At 49.9% G+C, this 24,789-nt stretch overlaps 1 protein-coding gene across 1 annotated transcript in view; it reads right to left on the bottom strand.

The window, feature by feature from the left end:
- Eml1 (EMAP like 1) overlaps positions 1-23,415 on the bottom strand; it is a 167,416-nt gene extending 144,001 nt beyond the window's left edge. The window contains exon 1 of the mRNA XM_029484428.2: positions 23,253-23,415. Within this exon, the coding sequence (XP_029340288.1) occupies positions 23,253-23,280 (28 nt within the window). The 5' untranslated portion in view covers positions 23,281-23,415. The remainder of the gene's footprint in view (positions 1-23,252) is intronic.
- Positions 23,416-24,789: the final 1,374 nt, after the last annotated feature.

Below are 24,789 nucleotides of genomic sequence, written 5' to 3'. Positions count from 1 at the left end.
GTTTTGACACAAGGCCTCGCCATTGTTGCCCATGCCAGCCTTGAATTCTAAGGGTCAAGATGTCTTCCTAGTTCATCCTCATGGTAGCTGGAACTAAAATAGTATTACACCTGGCTTCAACATGACATTTGAATAAGCTCCCTGGACCAGTCATCTTTAATGTCTTAGCTTTTAGGCTTCATCTGGGAAGGCCAATAAAGCAGGCACCCTTTAGAAATGTGCTTAGGATTTCACACAGATTAAAACTACACGACCAACCACTCTGTGATCTTACATCCCGATTCCCAGAGGCCACAAACCCATCAGGAATCTGAGGTCAATGATGAGTTGCTAACCCCAGGAAGTCCAGCCACAGGCCTCCCTCAACCTCTGCCTGGGCCTCCAGCCAGCCAGTGACTCACAGTGGGACTGGACGGAGTGGCCTGGCCAGTCAGCCTGCTATCTCCCACAACTCTGTGTGAGGGAGGGCCAGGCCAGGCCTGCCAGCCTGTGATTTCTTCTTTGGTGTGGTTATACTGCTTGAGTCTTCCACCCCTGGACCCCTACATCAGACGTGCTTAGCACTGTGTGGTGTTCTCTCTCAGGCCCTGATGGCATCGGGGGTGTCGTTCCTGGCAACATAGGTAAGGACCTTTGATATACAAATCTAGGACCCACACACGCTCACAGGCTCCTTGGGACACTGAGGTGTCCCCAGCACAGCGCCACTCCCTGGTTCTATTTTCTTAGAAACCACCCCAGAGTCAAGATGAGCTTTGTAAAGCTCTCTAACAAGCTGACAGGGTGCAGAGCGAGAGGTAAGGGGCTTGGTGTCTTATTCTGCCTCTTGTCAGAGGGTAACTGCCCAGGTCAGTGGCACTGCAGAGTCTGTTCCTTCGTGGCTACAATACCCTTGTGCTGAGCATTGTCCAGCGCCGGGTCCTTTCTCAGCTTCCACCTGGTCTTCACAGATGATCATATGTGCACTTGGCTCCCAACCCAGTCTCCCGGGAGGCTAGCAATGGAGTGACCAATTCACACCCACCCCTAGGCACCTACTGTGCATAGGGCATTGCACCAACTCTGGGAGCCAACCAAGGATGAGGCCCAACGACACACTACCTGTAGAATCTGAGATGTAAAAATGTAGCCTTCGCAGTAACCCCCGCAGTACAGACACCTTAGCTACTAAGGACCCCTTGGCTGCTCTGGACCTCAGACTCTCAGGCTACCTAAGGCTGCCTCTCTCTGCTTCACCCCCCTCCCCAGCTCAAAACACAAAAGGGTGGCTGGGGTTCCGGTGCCAGCCTTTCTATATTATTCATGCCTCCCTTCGGCTGCCAGCAGGGACCTGGCTCAGAGGCCCTACTTTGCCAGGAAAGATAAGGACACCTGACTTGGCTTGTGTTGTCCCTCCTGTTCCTGCAAGAACAGTGACAAAGGCCTGTTGTTTCTGGCCCCGTGCAGGAAGCCTGACCTCCTCCTCCTCGGGAAAGAGAGACCAACCATTAGTGAGATTGCAGCCGGTTAGGCTTACAGCTCTTTCCCACCTGTCCTCTCCTGCAATGCAGTGAAGGCCTAGAGGCAGGTGCCTGCTGGCCCAGGGGGCACAGGGGTTTGATGAAGCACCTCTTATACACTGGGCTTCATTTGCATGGCCTGGAGAAGGCTGTACAGAAACTTGTGGAGTTTTATATATCCCAAGTACAAGGTAGGGAAACTGAAGCTGTGGAGGCTGAAGGACTGCACAACTGGCCAGCGGCTCAGTCAGTGGTGATCATGCGGATGCCAAGCTGAGTCACCCAGCCTCAGAACAAGACTAGGAAAGAGTGAGTTCATGCCCATGCCCATGCCCACCCACGCCTCTGTCCTGAGTACACTCCAGTCAAACAGAGGTCCATAGCACAAAGCAAAAATGCAAGGCCACCAATGGGAACCCCTGAGGTCATCCTGTAGCCACTGCCTCACTCCCTCGTCCTCAGCACAAGGAGCCAGGCAGGCCACGCCTAGAAGTCTGACAGAGCCCACCTACAGGGCCCACAAGGATCACGCATGCCACTGTGGCACTATGGCAGAAGGCAGGGTGGAGGGACAGGGGCTCTGCCAAGCTGGTGACACTGCTGCCTGCCATGAAGCTACCGGGATGTCATGTCTCCATGTAGGGGTGCCTGAACAGCAGCAAGCTTGTTCATGCCCTGTGGCTTCACATGCCCGGTTTCAGAACACTTCAGAGACTACTAATTGTGGCTTCTTTCCCATTTACAAAGCAGGCCACTGAAGCCCAGGGAGGGGATGTTGAACACAGAGGCCCTGGTGTGGTAGTTAAGGGGCAGGGGGCACTCAGACTCTGGTCTAGTAGGCATACCTGATGGGAAACTCTGTGGCCCACAACCCTGCAGCCAAACACACCCTTCCAGCTTCTGTGACTAGCAGAGAGCCTTCCTGAAAGGCTTTGAAGAAACATTAATGATCAAGAGGTGAATATAACAATTCTGAACCTACTGTGTGTCAGGTACTGGGGAGAGAAGAGAATCAGACCATGCCTTAGGCACGACCATCTGGGAGGGACAGCAGCCCCAGAGGGAGTGATGGAGGCTCTTAGGGGCTATCACAACACTAAAGAGGACCGTCCCCATCAGGAAAGAAAAAGCAGAGGGAAGAAGTCACCTGGAGTGACCTGGCAACCCAGCAAGAGGGGCCTGCCCTGGCAGTCGCCAGGAGATGAGACCGGTCTGCTGGAAGAGTTTAGTGTCCTCGACTGCTGCTTTGAGGAGATGCCCTGACACCTCCGTGGAGAAAGGCAGACGCAGGCCTACGCACAGCTCATTTTCTTCATTTAACAAGGGCCGCAGCCCAGCCCAGGTGGTCCCTCACCATTAAAATGGGTTTTCCCACCACAGGTAATGTCATCAAGACGATCCTTCACCGATGTGTGTGGAAGCTGTCTCCCGGATGATTCAGAGTCTGTCAGGATGACAATTATCACTGAGGGGCATGGAGGATGGAGGAGCAGCCCCAGGTCAGAGGCTCTAGATGGCTGTGAAGAGAGTCAGAGCATAAGAGGAGTTGGCCAGGCTCAGACGCTCACACCTAACACCAGTGGGGAATTCCCTCTTGGAGACTCTACTTGCAGAAGTGTCTGGAACTGGGCTGAGGTAGGCATGTCCTTGGGAACATTGGTGTCTGTCTGTCTGTCTGTGTGTCTGTCTTTCTGTGGTATGGTGTGTGTATGTGCCTATCAGTCTGTCTGTCTGTCTATGTAGTTTTTGTATATGGTGTGCTATGGGTGTTTGTGTGCATATGGTGTTGTGTGTGTATATGTGTATGTAGTGTGTGTCTGTCTGTCTATCTGTGTGCTATGTGTGGTGTGTGTGTGTGGTGTGGTATGAGTGATATGTGTGTATGTAGTGTGTGTGTCTGTATGTCTGTGTGTGTAGTGTGTGTCTGTGGTGTGTGTGTATATGTATCTGTATGTATCTGTGTGGTGTGTGTGTGTGTGAGTGTGCGCATGTGTGTGGTGTCTGTACCTATTTATGTGTACTGTGGTGTGTGCAGACCCCTCTCCATGTGTTGTGCTCACCCAGGCACAAACAGGGAAACTGAGGCTTAGGTGCAGTCACTGCCCACAATGGTAGAGCTAGAGGCAAAGCCAGGACGAGGACTCTTTGTCCCCTGTGTCCCTGCCTTTCAGCTTCCTGGAGTATGACGCTGGGCCTTATCTCTTTATTTAGGCTTAACTCTTAAAATACTGTTTGAAAATGTGTATTTTTTTTTTTTTTTTTTTTTTTTTTTTGGTTTTACGAGACAGGGTTTCTCTGTATAGCCCTGGCTGTCCTGGAGCTTACTTTGTAGACCAGGCTGGCCTCGAACTCAGAAATCTGCCTGCCTCTGCCTCCCGAGTGCTGGGATTAAAGGCATGCGCCACCACGCCCGGCTTGAAAATGTGTATTTTTTAATTTAAAAACTTTTTGTTTTATTATTACAAGGGCATTTCTCAGTGGGTGCATGTGGAAGTCAGAGGGTTCAAAGGGTTAAACTTAAGCCTTTATCCATCTACATATCGCAGAAGCCCTAAACCGTACATTTTTGTGCACGGTCTATATGTTCTTGTGTCTATGCCTATATGTGTATGGAAGCCAGCATCAGACTAGATGTCCTTCTCTATGGCCCCACCTTAGGTTTTGAGGCAGGGTTACTCACCAAGCCTGGAGCTAGGCTGCTGTTCAGGAAGCTCCAGTGACCTTCCTATGTCTGCCTTCCCAGTGCTAGGATCATAGTTCACATCTCCAAGCCCGGCTTTTCACACAGGTTCTGGGGACCCCAGCTCAGGTCCTAATGCCTGTGTAGTGAGCACTTTACTGAGTTGTCTCCCTGGTTCCTACAATGTGTGTGTGTGTGTGTGTGTGTGTGTGTGTGTGTGTGTGTGTGTGTGTGTGTTTTAAGGGTAGCAGCTGCTACCCTTCCTGGAACCAGGCCTATGCATCCTCTCCCACAGACTCTACTTTCTCAGGGCTGTAAATCAACTCCTCTGAAGAGAACCCGGGGGTAGGGAGGACAGAGACAATTGCCTTTGGCAAGCTGTAGTTCACAGGCCATCCAGGGTCAAGCTCTAGAGGCCATGGGGCCGCAGTATCCCACCCTTGAGGTCGCACTGCCTACTAGCGGGCTCTCTCTCTCGGCACCTCAGGTCAACAGAGGCCCAGGCTTAGTCTTTTTACTAAGGGGGCTCAGATTTTTCCTACTTCAAGGGCCTGACCTTGCAGAGAGGGTGGAAATGTGTGAGAAGGAAGAGCTGTTAGTTGCCAACAAAAAACATATATACTGGTCTCTCCATATTGGTGGCACTGGGTTCCAGGCACCCCATACCTCATACACCAAACCCTAAATCCCTCATTTGAATCAGGGAAGTGTTACAGAGCCTACAGTCAGCCTTCCTTGCTAAGTCATTTCCAAGTCGTTTGTAACACTTAATACCATGTGAATACTAGGTGACCTTGTCGTGTAGGAGTTATAAGGTGTTCCTAAGTGCTCAAAGCAGTCTCCAGGCCTATAGGACAGAGGCCGCAAATGCAGACTTAGAGGCCAATTGTGCTTCTTCTCATGTAAAACAGTCCCTGTAACTTCTCTGAGATGATTTTTGTTTTAGATACTACCTTGCAAAGTTGTTCAGTTTGGCCTTGAACTCCTGGGCTCAAACAAGTTCTCCTGCCTCCGTCTTCCAAGTAGCTCAGACTGCAGGCCTGGCTGTACTCAACAACCTGTGATTTCTTGGTTCTTCATTCACCAAAGCTTTCCTGAGCCAGACACAAACGCTTAGTGGGCTGAAAGGCCAGTGAGGCCCAAACTGTAGTGACCACACGGGACAGAGCATATGACTTCTGGGGACAATAGCCTTGGGATCCAGCTTCACAGAAGGATTAAAAATGTTTCTAGGGCTTGGGAGATAAAGTACTTACCACTCAAGCATGAAGGTCAGAGTTCAGTTCCCCAGAACCAATTCAAAAGCCAGATGGGGTGATAGCAGCCTATGTATAACCCCAGCATTAGGAAAGAGAAGAGACCAGCTCTCTGGCCAGCTACAGTGGATGTATGGGCAAGCCCTGCATTCTTATGGTATACCCTGCTTCAGTGGATAATGCAGGAAGGAATTGAAGAAGACTCCTAACTTGGCCTTCAGGCCTCTACATACACACTTGCATGTGCACCACACACACACATACACACACACACACCATATATATATATGTGTGTGTGTATATATATATATATATATGTATATATATATGTATGTATATACACATATATGCAAAAAATAAAATTGTTTCCAAGTCCAGAAACAGTCCTTATGTGCCCCCAAACAAGAGCTTGAAGGTCTGACTTTTCTTCAGTGTGGGAGGATATGATGCAGCTATTAGATACATCATTCAGGGTAAGGATGTCTGTCCTTCAAGCTATAAGGAGGTGGAACAAGACCAAGCCAGAAGGAAGAGGCAGGTATTGTGGGCAAGGATGGAGCTGCTGTTCCTGGGACAAATGTGAGCTCCTTCCAGACATGTTCCCAGGTCCCTGGCCATAGCCCCCAGGGAAGCTGCAGCTGTGTTCCTGTCTATAGTGAGCTCTGTAGTGAGCTCAGAGAAACCAGTCCTAATCACTGACCCTGGAAAAGCCTCTTGAGTGTGTGTGTGTGTGTGTGTGTGTGTGTGTGTGTGTGTGTGTGTGTGTTGGAGGTGAGGGGGCAGTTTAGAACTTCAGGGAAGAGATGATCCTGGATTATCGGTGGGTCCTTCAAGGCTGTCACTAATGTCCTCATCACAGAGGGGTAGAGCCACAAGCAGAGGAGAGAGGCCTGTTGCAGCTGCAGGATGCATGGAAGGACTTCTACCTGAGACTGAAAGCCTTAACACCCGGGACTGAGCCCTGGGACACTAACTTCAGACCCAGCCTTCAGAACTTCAAGAAGGTTCCATGCAAGGATAAGAGGTGTGGGAGCAGGGATGAGCCTGATGGGTTCTGAGGCCTGAACCCACCTAACTCCTGCAGACTTTAATGCCTGGCAATTTGTCTCCAGCTTGGTGGTCCCCATGCTAACTGCATGCACAGCTGCTCCCTATGGGAAACATTCAGCAGACATCTACCAACCATCTGCAGACAGAGATGGTGAGATCCTTGCCTTTGGAGGGGGGTGAGATCTGACTCCACCTGGGCTCCCTCTCTGCCTCTCTCTCTCCTTTCTGTTTCTCCTCAGAGCTCTGTCTCAACAGGTCAAATGTATACATCAGAAGCTTTTAGGAACGCTGATCTGAAAGGACCTCAGTTCTCCAGCTCGGTCTTTGAGCACACATTACTTTATTTGCTTGTGGTAACCATGTGCTAAGACACTGTAGTAGTGACAGAAGCAGCTGGAGGAGGGGAGAAGGATTTGTTTGCTTGCCGGGAGGATGGGAGGGTACAGTCCACAATAGAGGGGAAACAGAGACAGGAGTGGCATATTATGGTGGCAGCAAGAGCCTGGGGTGGCTTGCCCACATTTTGGTCCACCACTAAGCACAGTTGGGACCAGAAGCTGGGATTAGATTTTAACCTTCAAGGTGACCCCCAAGAACCCACTTCTTCTGGGTTCTATGGGCTCCAACCCCATAGGACCCATAGCTTCCCAAAGTGGTGCCATCATCTGCAGACAAAGTGTTCAGACACAAGAGGCTATAGGGACATTTTACATCTCAGACATAGCAGACACCAGCCTCTTCTTGCACACATGACAAGTGTCAGGAGAAGTACAGATCGCATGGCACCAGGTGGCAGAACTCAAGTGCCAATGTCAATCTGGACCCTCCGGTCTGCCCTCCTTCCCTGCTTTCCACCTGTGACCTTTTTGGCCCAGAATATAGTACCAGGGACAGAGAATGAACCTGGCACCCAGCCTACCACAGTATCTACGAACAGCTGGCTCAGAGCCAGGAGTTCTGCATCGGGTATCAGCTTCCTTTCAACTGAATAGATTCAGTGAATACCCAGGGCTCCTCAGAGACTCTGCTCTCCTCCCCACCTGGTTCTGTTCTCTGGAGCCTCCTAATAAGCTTGCTGTTCCCAAGTGGATTGGTTTCCACTGTGACAGGCTGATTAAGTCCCTTCACCTCCATCTGGCTCAGGTTACAGCTACACAATCAGCCTAATGGCACCTCCACAGGCCACAGGTGCCCCAACATAGGGCACAGCTGCCCAGCCTCACAGGCGTGTGCTCCCAGCAACAGAGCCCTCCAATGACCAGCACAACTGTAACAAGCCACTGCAGCAAGTCCCCGGGTGGCCAAACTATTTATAAGAAGGACAGACCAAGTCCCCTTGTCAGATGCCTGGTGCCAGCCAGGCCCGTCGGCATTCCATCGGGGAGTGTCTGTCTTGGCCTGCCCATCCACAGCCTGGCAGTACTTCAAAGCTGGGGGAAAGATCACCCAGGGCTGGGCCACATCCATCAGCACCTTCCCTGATGCCCTTTCTAATGGGATTTTTGTACACATACATGCTTTGTCCCTCTCTCCTACTATTAAGCTTTTGAAGGGAAGACCCTAGCGCAGCTCCAAGCAATGATGTCCACTGGCAAGCATCTGGGGCCAGGAACTGGGCACTCCATAAATTTGGGAAACAGATACTGTCATTGTCCCCTTATACAGGCAGGCAAACTGAGGCTTAAGGCCACAAGGCTAAGAAATATTGCCCAGTAAGTATTTGAGAAAATGCATAGCAGCCTTAGCCACCAAAGAAGCCAAAGTCAAAATCACAGAGAGATGACACCCCATATTCCTTAGAGTGACGACAATCATAACCCAGTTTCCTGTGGGAACTGGGGTCCAGGCAGAGACACCAGATGACAGTGCTAGTGGAGCACAAAAATATGTACCCACAAGCCACAGCCTAGAGCATGAGTTCTCAAAAGGTTCAACATGGCCGGGTGTGGTAGCCAGAGCCATCAGCCATCAGTGGACCAATCAGCACAGAGAACCTCGCACAGAGGTAAGATGGTGTCCTGACTCTGACATTGCCCTAAGCGAGAGAGATCTCGGCTGTACAGCATCCAACATTGCACAGGTGAGCAGTCCAGAGGGGTCAAATCCACAGAAACAGGAAGCCCGACTCAAGGCTGCCAGAGGCTGGGAGGAGAGGGAGGTGTGAGTGCTATTGGGTATGGGGTGCCCTCAGGTGACAAGTGCAAAATGAGCCAGATAAAGGGCAGAACATTTATCCTTCTTTTGAGAAAAGAACCCATATATCCCCCAAAAGCTCTCAAACGTCATATGTAGCAAGGACGACCTTGAATTATCCCGAACTCCCAAATGCTAAGATACGGGCACACACCGTGTGTGCTGGGGAGTGAAGTCGGGCATTTCTGCATGCTACTTGAGCGTTCTACCAACTAAACCACACCCCCAGCCCCAAATGGCCAAACCTAATAGCATATGAGCGATATTTCAAGAAAATTGCTACCCTCCTCCCCAAAATGGAGAAATGGGACAATGGAGCCAGGATTAGAACCCAAAACTTACCCCACAGAACCTGCATCTGTAGGTGTTCCTGGCCATTCATTTTGTTTCCTCTGATGGTCTCAGAGGACCCTGAGCACAGCTCCCTTGGAAGGATGAATGCCAGGCTTTCAGCAAATGTATCTGGTGGCCTTAGCCACTCCGAGGGCAGTCAGAGGAGCAGGGCACAGGGCTGACCCTGTGACTCTGGACAGCGCCTGCCTATGGCTCCTGACCTGCCTTTTCAGAGGATATAGGGACACAGAGTGGAGAGCCAGCCAAGGGAACCAGTCTGCAGGGTGTAGAAGGCAGACTTGGTGCCTTTGAAAAGCATGGGTGCTGAGCTGGGTGTGGCCCTCCCATCTCCTCTTAGGACTGGCTGGCCTCTTTTCCTCCTAAGGTCCTGCAGTAGGAGAATCTCCAGACCTGTTCACAAGCTTTCTTTGTCAACTCTGGCCTAGTGCAAACCTGGGTTTGACACAGGAGTGATCAACAAACACAAACGGGGTGCTCTTGGGTCCCTGGGGTATCCTGGAACTGTGAGCCATGTCCTTTCTCCACTATCTACAAAGCACAGGTCACCCCTAAAGGAAGCCTGACCTTCCCTCAGATCCCACTGACTGAACCACAGCTGGTATTTCTCAGACTCCCTACCTCCCACTCCTCCCATGATCCTTCACCCTGGATACAGACTGAGGCCGGGACAGAGCTCAATGTCCTCTAAGAACCTCTCTACCTTTCCAGGACAGTTAGGATCCTTAGCATCCTACAGTGGGAGGTAGAGGGGCTAGAACTTGGGTCCCCATGCTTGCACCGCAGACACTTTCCTGACAACTATCTCACTAGCCCCAGGTTTTTTGTTAGTTTGGTTGTTTTTTGGTTTTTGTTTTTTTTTTTTATCCTGTTTGTCTGTCTGTTTAAATGTGCTTATCCCAGTGTCTGAGCTTATGCACCAGTGCCATCTGATAGGGTTGTGAAAACCTGGATGAGCAAGAACAGTTGAGAAGGGCTGTCTCAGGGCAGGGCACATGTGCACAGACAACAGAAGCCTGGCTCCATCTGCCTCCTTCTGTAAGGACTTGTGAGCCCTGGAGGGAGGGGTGGCAGGCAACATCATTCCAGTCCTAGACAGGATAGAGGGTCCTACTGCTACAGGTGTTGCTCAGCCTACGCTGGTCGTAGGGCTGAGCTGGGAACCAGCTGCAGTCCCCAACTGCTCTATCAGATGGCTGGAGCTTTGGGGGTACCTCCCTGGTCCTGGCTCAGGCAAAGGGAAGTGATGCATTTGTCTTTGTGTTGTGCTCCTGGCAAGGACCTGTGGTAAACTCCCTGGAGGAAATGGACTTACCTGAGTCCAGGGCTTTTAAGGCAGAGCTGGCTCCAAGCCAGACCTCAAGCTTCAACCCCAAGGCTCTCCAGGAAGCCCTGATTTCCAAGGACCCAGGGAGCAGGTGGCTCATTGTCAGGAGCCATCTAGGGAAGGCTAAGGCTAGGTGGCCCTCCTGCAGGTGGCCCACCATCTTTGTATGGTTTATGATGGGTGAGCTCTGAGGCAGGGCCCCAAGACACTTCGTCTCAGGATTGCTTCTTGCAGCTGATATAAATTTCCTGCCAGTATCACAACCCCGAAGGATTCCTGTGCATCAGCCCACCCTATTGAGAAGACTTCCTAGAGACCAACATGAAGATGAACTTTCATGAATTAATGCTGTTTAGATGAATTAATGATTTTATAGAAATCCTGATTTGATTCAAATAATTTTAGGAAGAAAGTTTTTAAGAAATGATTTTAGTTGTTTTGCTAGAAAGATATAATAAAGTTAGAATGTGCAGGACTGGAGAGATGGCTTAGTGGTTAGGAACATTCGCTGCTCTTCCAGAGGTCCTGAGTTCAATTCCACCAACCACATGGTGGTTGACAACCATCTGCAATGGGATCTGATACCCTCTTCTGGTGTGTCTGAAGACAGCAACAGTGTACTCACATATAAAATAAATAAATCTTAAAAAAAAATAGAATGTGACTACTCCTCATAAACTGTAATTAAAGGCTGCATAATAAGAAATAGAATAATCTTTCATAATTACACTAAAAAGAGAGATAAGCTTAGGACAAATTTGTGTCAAGGGAAAACCATTCAGGTCCAAGGATAAAGCCACAGGTGTGCACTATTGATAAGGCAATATAAAAACTGTTGCTTTGAACTTCTAATGAGCTTACAGTATGAAACATTGCTTTGAAATTGTTATTGATACCTTTCTGTAACTGCTCTTTTATGTAACCTTTTATCTCTGAGGTAATTCTTCTTGCATAGAGACCTTTCTGTCTAAAAAGCTATAAAAAGGCTGAAAGCAATAAAGAAAAGTGGTGTGTGTTGTCTGTGTGAGTGGCTTCTTCATCCCTTTCCTTTCTCTTCTCTCTGGTTCAAGAAGAGTTAATGAGCTCTGAGAGGCTTCTGGCTGACATGCCAGGGAAAGGAACTCTATCAATAAATCCTTTTACTCAATTCCCCACTGCTAAATAGCATGTGTTAAACAGCCAGAACCCATGCTTGGTTAAGCACAAAGAGTTAAAGAGAAAAGAAGCCAGCAGTTTTCAGCTGCAGAATAAGCAAGAGAGTGTTAGGTTTCTAGAGGCCGTCGGCTTTTGGCCCCCAGTACAGTGAGAGAGAGTTACAAGGCCAACGATCATCAGTCTTTTGACCTTCCTCCAGTGGTGTGTTCCACCTCAGCTTTGAACCCCAAAAGACTTGGGCAGGGCCCCCGGAAGTTCATAACACTTGGAAAATAATGTGGAGTCAGACTGAGCTCTGCCCTCAGAGCAAGGGGACTGGAAGTGTGTTTGTGGCAACTGTTCCAATACTTACACTTTCCCACTGGAAATGTTAAGGTAAGGCCTTAGACAGTGGTTAGAGCCAGTGCAGGACAGCACAAACACTGTGTGGTCACAGCAGAGCCCCACCTACAATCCCAGCCCCACCTACAATCCCAGCCCTGTTTCTGGTGACATCATACAGCCTTAGGGAAGGGTTCACAAACATCATGTAGGCTGGAAAAAAATCTGTGCGTGTGCGTGTTACATGTGTGTCAGTATCAGATGCTCATACATCCAGAGCTTGGGTCACTCATCAAACCGGAAGTTCACCATTTCTGCTAGGCTGATCACCGTGCCAGCTCCCATGATCCTCTTGTCTCTACCCACAATGTTGGGGTTCCAGGCACATACAGCCATGCCTAGCTTTTTGCAGAGGTGTTGGGAATTAAAACTGAAGTCCTCATACTTGAAGACCAAGCGTTCATCCCTACTGAATCATCTCCCCTGCCCTGAAAACTGTACTTTAAACTGGCCCTTCTCTTGCAAGAACCAAGGCGTGTTATGCTCTGTCCTCTGGTACACTTTTAAGTTTTTATTGAAATTTGTTTCAATAAAATCAGAACAATATTAGGCTGGTTAGTTGCTTAGCTAGTTACTTAGTTACTTAGTTACTTAGTTAGTTGAAACAGGGTCTTACTCTGTAGTTCAGGCTGGCCTCATCTTTCTGGGCCAGCCTCCCAGGCAGAGATGGCAGGCCTGTGACTATAGAAGCTAGTGAAGATGTTCACCGTGGACCCCGACGGATTGTGTGCAATTGTGTCTATTGGAGCCACAACACAGACTATCCCAAAGTTTACCCAGACCATTCCCACTTTTTCCTATAACCATTCCCTTCTGAGCTCCCTGGTGTGACACCCCTTGATCTGTTCCAAGCCTCATGCCCCGCACTGTCTCTCTTGCCCCTTACCAAACAGAACATTAAAAGAGACTTTTGAAACTGGAGAGAAGACTTCTCAGCTGGTAAAGAGAGACTCTTGACCATCAACAGCTAATGTCTCCCCTAGCTCTGTTGCTTCTTGCTGGTCCTGGAACCAAATCTTTCAGAAATTGATTTTTTTGTTTTTCTTTTTCTCTCTCTGAGACAACATAACTCTTTTGCCTCACAACTCTGTGACCAAAGGACTGAGATTGAGTGTGTCTAATCTCTCCTTGGCGAGTACATGGTCTTCTGCTGTCTTGGCGTGCCCTGGGCTCTCTACGTGTCTCTGTTCTGGTTTTTTCTTTTCAACTAAAATAAGCAAACTACTTTACATGTGATTTAATGTGTGCCGCAGGATGTTCTGAAGTCTGCGCGCTATTGCGGCATGGATAAATCTAGCAATGACCAAACAGACCACCTCACGTAGCTGTCTAATACTGAGAGCCTCACCATCCACTCAACTTTTCATGTACGCAGTATGCTATCCTTAGTAACAATCACCTTGGGGTTCACAGATCTGGAATGCACTTCTTCAGCCTCACTAACATTCTGTTCTCTTGTCCACGGTTCTCCACGCCTCTCTCCCAGCTCCCTGAGCCCCGCCCCTCTCCGCAACCCTCTCCCTGAGCTCCGCCCTGAACCCCGAGCCCCGCCCCGAGCCCCGCCCCACTCCGTGAGCCCCGCCCCTTTCCCTGCTCCCCGCCCCTCTCCCTGTTCCCTGCCCCACCCTCTGGTAAGCACCACGCTACACTCCATATCTACATGTCAATTCTTTTAGATTCCCTAAGAGTGAGATGGTATTTGTCTTTTGAGGCTAGACTCAATATTATGTTGAGTAACATGATTCCATTCTACATAGTCAAAAATGGCTGGCTTTCCGTCCTTTTCACGACTGACTAACATTCTATCATAATAGCCCACCCCTCTTTATCCATTCATCTACCAATGTACTCATCATTCCGCGCAAGGATTTTTTTTTCCAATAATATCTCAAAAGCATCGGTAACAAACGCGTAAACAGCCGAGTGGGAGGGGTCATATCCCATGAACAAGCTGCTGTAGAGCAAAGGAAACAATCTACATACGAGGCGGGGACCAACTCCAGGACAGCGTATGATCGATCGCCATGAGATACCTGCAAAGTACAGTCAACCTCTGTGTCCCTGCCTGCTGCATCTGTGGATCCAACCAACTGGGAAACGGTATCCAAAAGCAAAGCCTCGTGGCATAGCTGGCATGTGCTACATAGTTAGGCCTACGGTCTCATTTATTGGACACCTTGTCATTTCTTCCTAGACAGCACAGTGTGGCAGCTTTCATAATCTCTGCACAGTGGCAGGAAGTGTAAGTCACCTAGAGATGATGTGAAGTACTCTGGAGGATTAGTAAGCTGTATGCAAATACCGCATCGTTTCTATAGCAACTTGAGAATCCTTAGATCCTGGTATCCTCGGGGGTTATGGAAGGGTGGCTAAGGGTCGCTGTATACATCTAACCGAGGATTAATGTGCAGGACACATAAGAAATCCATGGGGCTGGAAGGATGGCTCAGGGGCTAAGCATGTACATCTCTTGGAGAGGACTCACATCAGGGAGTTCACAACTACCTCTAACTCCAGCTCCAAGGGGTCTGACACTTTCCTGGCTGCCTTAGGCACCCTCATGTACATGACTATACACTCAGACATACCAAGAGGAAAGAGGAAAGGAGAGAGGGGGAGGGAGAAGGGCATCTTAGAAAGAAAGCAGTCCAAGCCAAATGGCATGGTTCACGCCTATAATCTCAGCGATGGGGCAAGAGGAGTGCTGTGATTTTGAGGCTAGCCTGGGCTACATAGTGGGCTACAGACCAGCCTGGATTACAGCATAGACCCTGGCTCATTAAAAATATATATTTTAATTAAATTAAAAAGAACCTTGAAGAGTGGTGGTGCATCCCTTTAGTACCAGCACTGGGGAGGCAGAGGCAGGAAAAGCTCTGAATTTAAGGTGAGCCTGGTCTACGGAGTGAGTTCTAAGACCCTGTCACACACAAAAAAAACCCTAAAAACTAAAAAAATTAAATAATAAAGGATCAAAGAAAGAAAGAAACTCAGATAGCTTCATAGTGAAGAACCAAGCAATCCAAATACAGAATGGGGAGCCAGACCTGATGCTTCTCAAAAGAGGACGTTCAGACAGCCATGGGGTATGTGCAGTGAAGAACCAAGCAATCCAAATACAGAACGGGGAGCCAGACCCGATGCTTCTCAAAAGAGGACGTTCAGACAGCCATGGGGTATGTGCAAACACCCTCAGCACCAGAGATCACCAGAGCAATGCAGAAATAACAGAAAGCCATCACCTCACACCTGTTAGAAGGGCTGGGATCAATGAGAAAAGAGACCAGAGAGATGCACTCGCCTCGCAGGCCCAAAACCCCAAGTTCAAAGTCAAGAAAGAGCCTTTGTAAATGTGAATGGAGAAAAATGGACTCAGGTTGTTCTCTGACCCCACCCATGTGCTCAAGCACAGGTGGCCACACACATACACACACAAACACACACACACACACCATGTACCTACACACACGCATATCACTTATGCATAAACACACATCATCTGTACACACACACACACACACACAAACTATACAAAACATTTTTAAAAGTTGAAAGGCTACATACAGAGGAGCCCTCACCATCCATGGCTGGTGGGAATATGAGCTAGTCCAGCCACTATGAAAATCAGTATAGTCTCTCAAAAAATTAAAAATAGACACACCATCTGATCCAGACATCTCACTCCTGGGGAAGTGGAATCAGCCTGTTTGGGACATCTGCACTCCAGGCAGCGCTGTCAAGACAGCCAAGAGACAGAAGCAGCCTAAGTGTCCATGAACAGACGAATGGATATTTTTGTGCTTTTAAGTGCAAATTCACGTCTGTGGGAGAGCAAGATGGCTTGAAAATTCTCGCCCCTCGCTTTGAATGATTGGCATTTTGAGAGTCATGTGACCTACAACGCACCAGTCTGCTAGCCGCGGTTTACACAATGTGCTCTGAGCTTTTCGTAATTGAAGTGGATTACCCTAGAGTTACAAAAAATGTTGAAGGGGGGAAACAACAGGGAAATAACTACTACTACTACTACTACTACTACTCACTCAGACACCCACCCTCTGCCTTCATGTACGTCATGTGACATGCTTTGGCCAATGAGATGCCAGCATAGCCATGCCCATCACTTCTTGTGGGGCCGTATGATTGGCCATGCCGGTGTCTCTGCTCTCTGGACCCGGGTCGGTATGGAAGTATCCCAATAGATGCTTCTGTGTAAGGGTCTGGATCTACCTGAACCAGACTAGAATGAACTTGGCATGAATGAAGACCCTGTACCACTACGAACCACTGCCATTTGTGTTTTCCACAGCAAACTGAGCATGTCTGGACTTTCAGTGCTGTCAGTGACACCCAAGAGGTCACGAGTGTCAACCTCGAAAGCAAAATGGAAAGAGCAAAGGTGTGAGGCACTGCCTGGGTAGCCACTGATAGGTTAAACCTGCCTCAGCGACTTCCGGAGCTTATTTAGACTGTATAATCTCAAGAATAAAATAGTCTGGGGTTCAAAATGCTAATAACTTTCTTTAAAAAAAAAATACAATAAATGAACCTGGTGAGATGGCACAGGAGATAAAGGCGCTTGCTGTCAAGCTGATGGGCCACAAGTTAGATGAAGGGAACTGGCTCCTTTACATTGTCCCCTGACCATAGGTATGCGCACGTGCAAGCGCACGCATGCACACACACACACACACACAGTGAAAAAAGTAAAAATACAGAGCCTAGCAAGGTGTCTCAGTGGGTAAAGGCGCTTCCTCCAAGCCTGATAAACTGAGTGTAACTCCTGGGACCCACGTGGTAGAAGGAGAGAACCCACTCAGACAAGCTGTCTCCTGATCACCACATATACATATGGCACACATCCAAACTATGCACACACATATACATGCAAAATGAATAAACAAGATATAATAAATTCAAACAAATAAAACATCTTGCTCTCTCAACCAGGCTCAATTCCACTTGACCCAAGATTCCCATATTGAAGATCTAACAGCTTCCCTGTATGCTTGCCCTGTGTTTCTTCCTGTAAACAGGAAGTCCTCGTGGGTTCTGGAGACACTGAAGCAGGGTTCAAGCAATGAGAATTCATTCATATGTTGCTAAGAGTTAAGATCATGTGTGAGGCCCACACTGAGCCTGCATGAGCCCTACACATGGGGGGGGGGGAGCTATCCTGAGGGATTTGGGACCAGTGAGTGTCAAATACAGCACATAACTTCCCTGAATCCAGAAAGAGAAAGAGGCCTACCCCAGAACGCAGGATAATGAGGGCGCCAGTTGTCCCCAAACACCCAATACCTCAGCACTCCCACAAGGGGCACGAAGCACAGGACAGGCTGGGCTGGCATTCTTCAGGAATACTGCCCAGTGAGATAGCAGGAGGTAGAGGGGTGCTCCAACATGCAGGGCCCCTAGAGCTGCAAATCTCAGGGAAGGGTCCCTGAAGAAGGCAGACCCTCCTCCCGTGTCTGCCAGTGGCCTGGCTTTGAACAGGAAGGAGAGAGTGAGATCCCTTAGCACAGTGTTGGGGTGTGGTGGGACCTGTTAGAGAGAGCAAGCGCCCTGAGAATGGTTCACAGGGCCATCGCCGGTCTTTCTTTCTCTCTTGGGCTCAGTTTCCCCCTGCATACTGTGGAGACTATAAGCCGAAAGTGTGATATAAATATGATAAAGGACAGCAATGAGAGAACCCATCCAGGACTTCCACCTGTAACTGCTCTCGCCACACCCGACATCTCCCAGGAGGCAGTGCGGTGATGCTCAGGTCAATCCCTCCGTGTCAGCTGTATCTTGAGTGTTCACCACAACTGCAGCGATCATTTAAAGAGAGCCACCTCCTCCCTCCTGCCTCTCCCAGACTCCTCATTTATAGGGAAGTGACAGGCATCATTTCATGAGATCCCTACAACATCCCAATGTCACAGTGTCACCTCCACCTCACAGCTGAAACTAAGAAGTTCTGCTGGCTGGAATGGAGGTAGACAGGGAGGAGCAGAGGGAAGGGAAACTGGCATCAGGATGTGATGAATGAGAGAATACAGAAGTGGAGGAGAGGGGCTGGAGAGATGGCTCTGCGGTTTAGAGCACTGACTGATCTTCTAAAGGTTCTGAGTTCAATTCCCAGCAACCACATGGTGGCTCACAACCATCCGTAATGAGATCTGATGCCCTCTTCTGGAGTGTCTGAAGACAGTGTACTTACTATATATAATAAATAAATATAATCTTTTAAAAAAAAGAAAGGCCGGGAGGAGAAGGGTGACAAAGAGAAGGGGAAGAGGAGGAGGAGGAAGAGGAGGAAAAGGAGGAAGAAGAGGAGGAAGAGGAGGAAAAGGAAGAAGAAGAGGAAGAGAAAGAGGAAGAGAAGGAGGAGAAGGAAGAGGGAGGAAGAAAAGGAGGAAGAGGAGAAGGAGGAAGCGGAGGAGAAGGAGGAGGAGAAGAAAGCTGTTGAAGTCCTGCTGGCTCCTCCCCCACCTCTTAACCTCTTTTTCCAGTGCCTCTGTCCACAGCACATCAAACATCCAGGTCCCTCCTGGTTGCAGTGGCCTCCCTGGCTCCCTTCTACCTATAGAACAAATCCTGATTGCAGTTACCTGACTAGGCAGAGGGACATCAGGAAGCCATCTCAGGGCCCAGAGACCACCCTCTAAGAACAGTGTCCCAGCCAGCTTTGTGGTTTGCATCTTGAGTGTCCCTTAGTGGGATGTGACCTAGAAATATTAGGACCCTATCCCCTCTCCCACCCCCCTCTGCTTCCTGTGTTCACACCACAATGTCCTGCCCGCCACAGGCCCAGAGTCACAATTCCAAGTGACCATGTGCTGAGGCCCTACGGTGAAGCCAAAATGGCCCTTTCCTCTTTGTGATGTGTTAGTCTTGGGACTTTGTTACTGTCGCAGAAAGCAGACTAGCAGAGTGCTTGGGCACCTCCTCCAGAGATGCTTACCAGGCTCCAACGCAGAGTGTCAATCATCCAGTCAGCAGCCACAGAGGGGGGGAACCTAGGCTGTTTTGCTGTCTCTCAGCCTTGGGAACACAGAGATCACATCCCTCTCTGCAAAGCCCAACCAACTCCGCTTTGGAAGAAACTCCATTTTGTGGGAGACCAGGGGCTAAACTCCAATTCCAGAAAGAAAACCATGAAGTCCACTTGAGCAAACATCCCAACGGCAGGGTCAAGGTTCATAGAGATAACTCGAGACATCCTGCAGAGAATAGATAACCTAGCCATCCTGTTTGTCAGGTTTGCCTCCGTGTTCAGTTCCTAAAGATTACTCCAGAAATGTAGTTTTTAAGAGATTATCTTGCTGACCCATATAGAAATTCCCCAAGCTTGATGTCACTACAATAATACCCTGCACCCCTAGACTCGGGCTCTCTGTGACCTGCTGTAATGAGGTTCACGAGAGTCCTTGTTTGAGAGCTAATAAAGACTCTTATGTGTTTACATCACAAATGGCTCCTCGGTTGTCTTTGGGGCCTCTGCAACTTGGGCATGACACCTCCTCTTGCTGTTGTGAGCCCAGCTCGTGAGTCTTGAGAAGCACAAGGCAGGGAGCTTGACTCAGATCCTCAGAGTAACCCAGGCTAGCCCAGCCAAACTTTTCTACAGTCAGTGGCCTGAAGTTATCGTGAAGGCCTCCTCTATGTCCCAGAGTCACTCCTGGGTCCTCTTTGCCCCTTTCACAGTGTCTGCCTACCCGGAATCCAGGGCAGAGACAGCTGTCAGGCCTGTCCTCTGAGGTCTGCACAGCTGCTCTGGAGTCTTGGGCAGCGTGGATTTGAGGAGTCTCCAGGGAGAAACTCAAGTCAAGCCGGGGTAAGGAAGGAGGTGGAGGCTGTCTCAGTGCCTGTTTAGGGACCCCACATGAGGCCTTGGGAGAAAGCAACCGGGTCTCTCATGGGCCTGGAGGAAGCAGGTGAGTTATGGATGGCTCCTCAGTGTCTTCCGGCCCTAGGCTTGGGGCAAAGCCTCTGAATTGAGGCAGAGAGCCAAGTGCTTTAAGAGATGAGGATCAGGAGACCCTGCGAGGATGTCAGGGCCTTCTTAGAGAATCTCTTGGCAATGTAGTATGAAGGGAGCTGACCTTGATAGAGCAACCCTCCCCCAACAAGAGTATCAAGAGCAGCCATCTCTCCAGGGACAAGTGGCGTGGCTGCACTGGAATTGGCAGACACTATATGGAAGGAAACAGAGTCACACAACAACCAGATGCACACTCCGCTACTGTCCCCACACACACCCAGCTACTGTCCACCACCACAAACAGAGTCCCCCCCCCACCCCAGACATGCTCTCTAACAGGACAAATGTTCACCCATCAGGTAAGTGTCTTGCCCAAGGCCACCGAGCCAGTGAGTGGGAGCAGAGATTTGAACCCTGAGCTGGTTAGACTACTTTCATTGCTCTCTGATATTGTAGCACCCTGCTCTTGACGCTCAGACTTGCTTGGTTACTTTGTTTCCCCTCCTAAGCACAGAGAAACTGACAGCCCAGAGGCCTGCCAGCTCCTCCTACCAAAAGGGACTGAATGTTGGACTGTATGGAATAAGTCACTTTGTATGTCCAGAAGGTGCTAAGTGCAGACCCAATGAGAAATGGGGCATGTCTCTATTTTACCACTGATGAAACTAACGCTTGGTTTGGTGACGTGGTGCATCCAGGAACCCCTTGCACCCAAGGAGTAGAGTCTAGTCTGAAACACAAGCGTTGAAAAAGCTGTGCCTTCAGTGGGTCGGTAGTTCCTGCTATAAATACAATGCTGACTCCTGGGTAACCTTAAGCCTCCTGTAGGCTTGCCCGCCCAGGCCTAAGGCCATAAATCCCAGGGCCTGTGCCGCCCGCCCGCTGTGCTCCCCTCTTGACGGAATTTCCTCCCATGTCCTAACAAGGTACCACATTTTTTTACAGGCTCCAGATGATTGGAGGCAGTGTTGAGCTACCTAGCAATCTCTGAAAAGAAGGGGTGTGGCTGAAGGCAAGATGACACTCCTGGAATAAAGGTCCTAACCTGGGGACAAAGACAGACCCAGCACAGAGAATAGGGGTGCTGGGTCCAGCCTCTGCTAGACCCTACAGCAGTCGATGACCTTGGGCATGTCATCTGCCCGCTGGACTTCATCTCCCTTGCCTGAACAGTGGAGTCATGCCATTTGCCTCTAGGCAGTAAATGGCACGTCCAAAACACCCAGGACTAGGAAGGTGTCTGGGTATCGTTATTCCATTTTCTGCCCTGTAGCTTATTTATTGCCTGAACTATAAACCCCCTCACACTGCTAACAAAGACTGGCATCGTTTTAATGGTGCTACAAGTTTTGGATTCTTTTACTCTTATTGCGTTAAGAAGAACAGAGTCCCTTCGCTGGCCCCTTTGAATGGATTTGCCCAAGGGCTCACAAGCCTCATGAATGTTGAGACTGTTTTTACAGGCCCTGAGACCAGTTAGGGACAACAGGGAGATTCCACTGAGCTTCCTGGATCTGTTGCTGGAGGCAGGCATCCCAGAGAAGCCTGAATGTCTGGAGATGAATTCCAGGAGACTTCTAAACAGAGAGAGTCTCCTCCGCTGCAGGCTGCAGCCTTAGTCTAGTTTGGTTTTGTTGTTGTTGTCTGGGAAAAGCGCTCTCTCTCTCTCTCTCTCTCTCTCTCTCTCTCTCTCTCTCTCTCTCTCTCTCTCTCTCTCTCTCTTCTCTCTCCATTTTGCTTTCTGTTGTTTCGGGTTTTTGAGACGCAATCTCTCTGTGTAGCTGAGGCTGGCCTAAAACTTGAAATCCTCCTGTCTCAGCCTCCTCAGGAGGACCTGCTTATATTCTCAGATGAGGCTCTGTGTCAGACCCATAGAAGGAAGACAAAGAGCACGGCACTGCATTTTACAGCCATAACAATAACAATGATTCCAAGAGCTTGCACAGGGTCTCTTGTCAGAGCTGAGCCAGGACAAAGCAAACCAGTACTGACCCCACCCCCAGACAAAGAAGAGAAAAAGAGTATAAGTCCTCTCCTGGCCCCAGGCTTCACATACCATGTACACTCGGTGCCGTACCACAATCCTGGCAGCCTAAATATTGTCTTAGCCTTCCTGAAATACTCTACCTACGGGTGGCTTTACAGACTGCTAAAACTAGGGCTCTGTCCCTGATGCAGGGAGAGCTATTCCGGGTTTGTGTCAGGTGTGGGGCCAGGCCAGCCAGCGACGGACGCTGGCAGCTCCCCAGACACTGGTGGCCTCCGCAACCATAGGAGTAAAGCTTGGCGGCCAGCTCTGCTGGCACCCGGTGGAAGCAGGCGAGGGCAGCCTGCTTTTGTCCATGTCTCCCTCCTGACACACAGGCACATACAGAGCCAGGCCCGGAATGTCCGTCAGATACCACAGGGCCTCCCGGGGCAGCCTGGCATGCCTGTGAATGCTGAAGAATCACCAAGGTGAGGTTTTAGGATAAAGACTATGGGCCAGAGCTGAGCCATGTCTTAACTAAGGACATCAAGGGACGATGCCCAGGCCATGTGTGCTACTGAGCATCTGCTCGCAGTACCTACTTATCCTGTCTCAGAAGAACCGCTGCACTCACGATACACTGACACCAGCAGACACTTTTGTACATTATTGTAATTTTCGCAAACCGCACGGTAGGTGCGTAGCCACATCTGTTCTCATTGTCACCTACAGACACTGAAGCTCAGAGACATTAAACCAGCTGCTCAAGACGGTAGCCTGGACCACTTCCTCCAGAGCCCCATGGTAAACACTGAGTGTGTAGTTCTCAGCTTCTACTATTTCAGGTAGCCAATCCCCACTACACATCAGGGTATATGGGTAGGACCTGGATTCCAACTGCATCTCCTCACACCTGTATCCCCAGCCACCTCCATGCAGCCCAGCAGGAATCCTCAGGAGCTGATCTCACACTGGTGGAGTAATCAGAACATCCCAGTGGGCTCAGGATCCCAGAAAACCTCCCAGGACCTGCGAGATTGTCCCAGCTTAATGCTTACACCCCTTCCGTTGCATATGGTGTCAAAGGTCATGCACCCTGCACCCACTCTAAAGCCCAGCCCACAGCTTGATCCCTGAATCCTGTGGTCAGCCCTGCTCCTTCTCCAGGCTGACAGCCCAAGAATTTGTTAGAGGTACGGCTTCCTGCTAAAGCCTACTAGGAAATCAGGGGGTGCGGCCAGGGCTGAGCTTTGAAACTCAAACTGCCTCCGCTAGGCTGCAGCTCCCAGGAGTCAAACTAAGAAGAAGGGGTCCCCACTTCACTGCTGCCTGCAGCCCGTGGGGGGCCGGGTGCCCTTGGTGACCGGAGGCCTTGCCTTTGCAACCGGAGCCATGGCTGGTAAATATAGCACTGCCACTCACCAGCTGAGGGGCCCTCGCCGTCCGACATGGTGGGGGAGATGGGCAGCCAGCTGGCCACCAGCCTGCGGGGACACTCAGAGCCCTCAACAGCCGTCACCCACCCAGCCTGGCTTGGGACTGCTCCGTGTCCAGCCCCTAGGCAGTGTCCTGCCTCGCCAGCCTGGCCACCCCCCCATGTTGGGCTGGGCAGATAAGAGCGTGTTCCCCGTGCCAGGAACCTGTGCGATTGGTGGATAAATCTAGGCACTGCCCTCCTCTGCCTGGGGCCTCTCCTCAGCAGCCCCAGAATGTTGCCTGAGAAGCTACTGCACCCCTGGGTGCTGGACCAGTCCCTGGAATCCCAGCTCTGGAGACTACGGAATGCCTTTTCCCTCTCTCCTGGTGTCTAGTCCCACCTACTGAGTCAGGACCATTTATGGGCATTTAGTGAAGGAGGATACCAAGGGACGCTGCCAGTGAGTGTGTGCTGGTTCCAAGAGGCACACAGAGCACAGTCACCCACACTTCAGTTCACTCAGCTTTCCAGACAGCCACATCAGGTCCATGTCACAGACAGGGTTAAGTGACCCTGAAGGGAAACCAGCCCTCTAGGGGTGTAACCGGGATCTGGAGCCAGGCTGTCTGTCTCCAAGGCATAGGAAGCCTTGCCTTTGTTTAGCCAAGAGCACCCACATTTCTGGACACACACAGGGTACTTTCTGCTCCACACATGTTGGGGAGCTGTGTGAAGGAGCTCCCAGCAGGAAGTGAGGTAACTTCTGTGCTTACACAGGAAACGTGAGATTGAGAGAACACACCGCTACAAGCATTTAGTATGTGTTTGCTGTGTGCTTGACTAAGAGTCAACCGAGTCCCCTCCTGGTTCCCGAAAGGGGCAGTTCTGGTGTAGGGCCATGGCTCCCAGAGGTATCACCCCAGTGTTGGACTCCCAGTCTTATCCCCCCACCCCTGGGACCAGGGGTCATTCCAGTTGTGAGACCCATGAAGTGAAGCAGCTTAAAGAAAAAAAAAGGGTCTCAACCAGAGAGAGGGGGAATGCTTTCTTTCTTTTTTAAAGATTTATTTGTTTATTTTATGTCTATGAGTACACCGTAGCTGTACAGATGGTTGTGAGCCTTCATGTGGTTGCTGGGAATTGAATTAAGGACCTCTGCTTCTGTCAAGTCTGCTCACTCCGGTTGGCCCCGCTCTCTCAGGTCAACCCTGCTCGCTCAGTCCCTGCTTGCTCCGGCCCAAAGATTTATTATATTATACATAAGTACACTGTAGCTATCTTTAGTCACACCAGAAGAGGGTGTCAGATCTCATTACAGGTGGTTGTGAGCCACCATGTGGTGGCTGGGACTTGAACTCAGGACCTTCGGAAGAGCAGTCAGTGCTCTTACACGCTGAGCCATCTCGCCAGCCCCTGGAGAAAGTTTTCATGCTTTCCCATGAAAGCATAGAGTTGTTTGGCTCTAGGCTCCATTCCAGGAATGTGAGCCAGAAGGTACAAAGGAAGAAGGGACAGTCCCCAGCAGGGGATGGCAGGGGTCCC

Source organism: Mus caroli, unplaced genomic scaffold (genome assembly GCF_978045245.1).
Source record: "Mus caroli unplaced genomic scaffold, Mus_caroli_1 scaffold_14, whole genome shotgun sequence".
In the NCBI taxonomy this organism is placed as follows: domain Eukaryota; kingdom Metazoa; phylum Chordata; class Mammalia; order Rodentia; family Muridae; genus Mus; species Mus caroli.
This window is presented reverse-complemented; position numbering and strand designations above follow the sequence as displayed.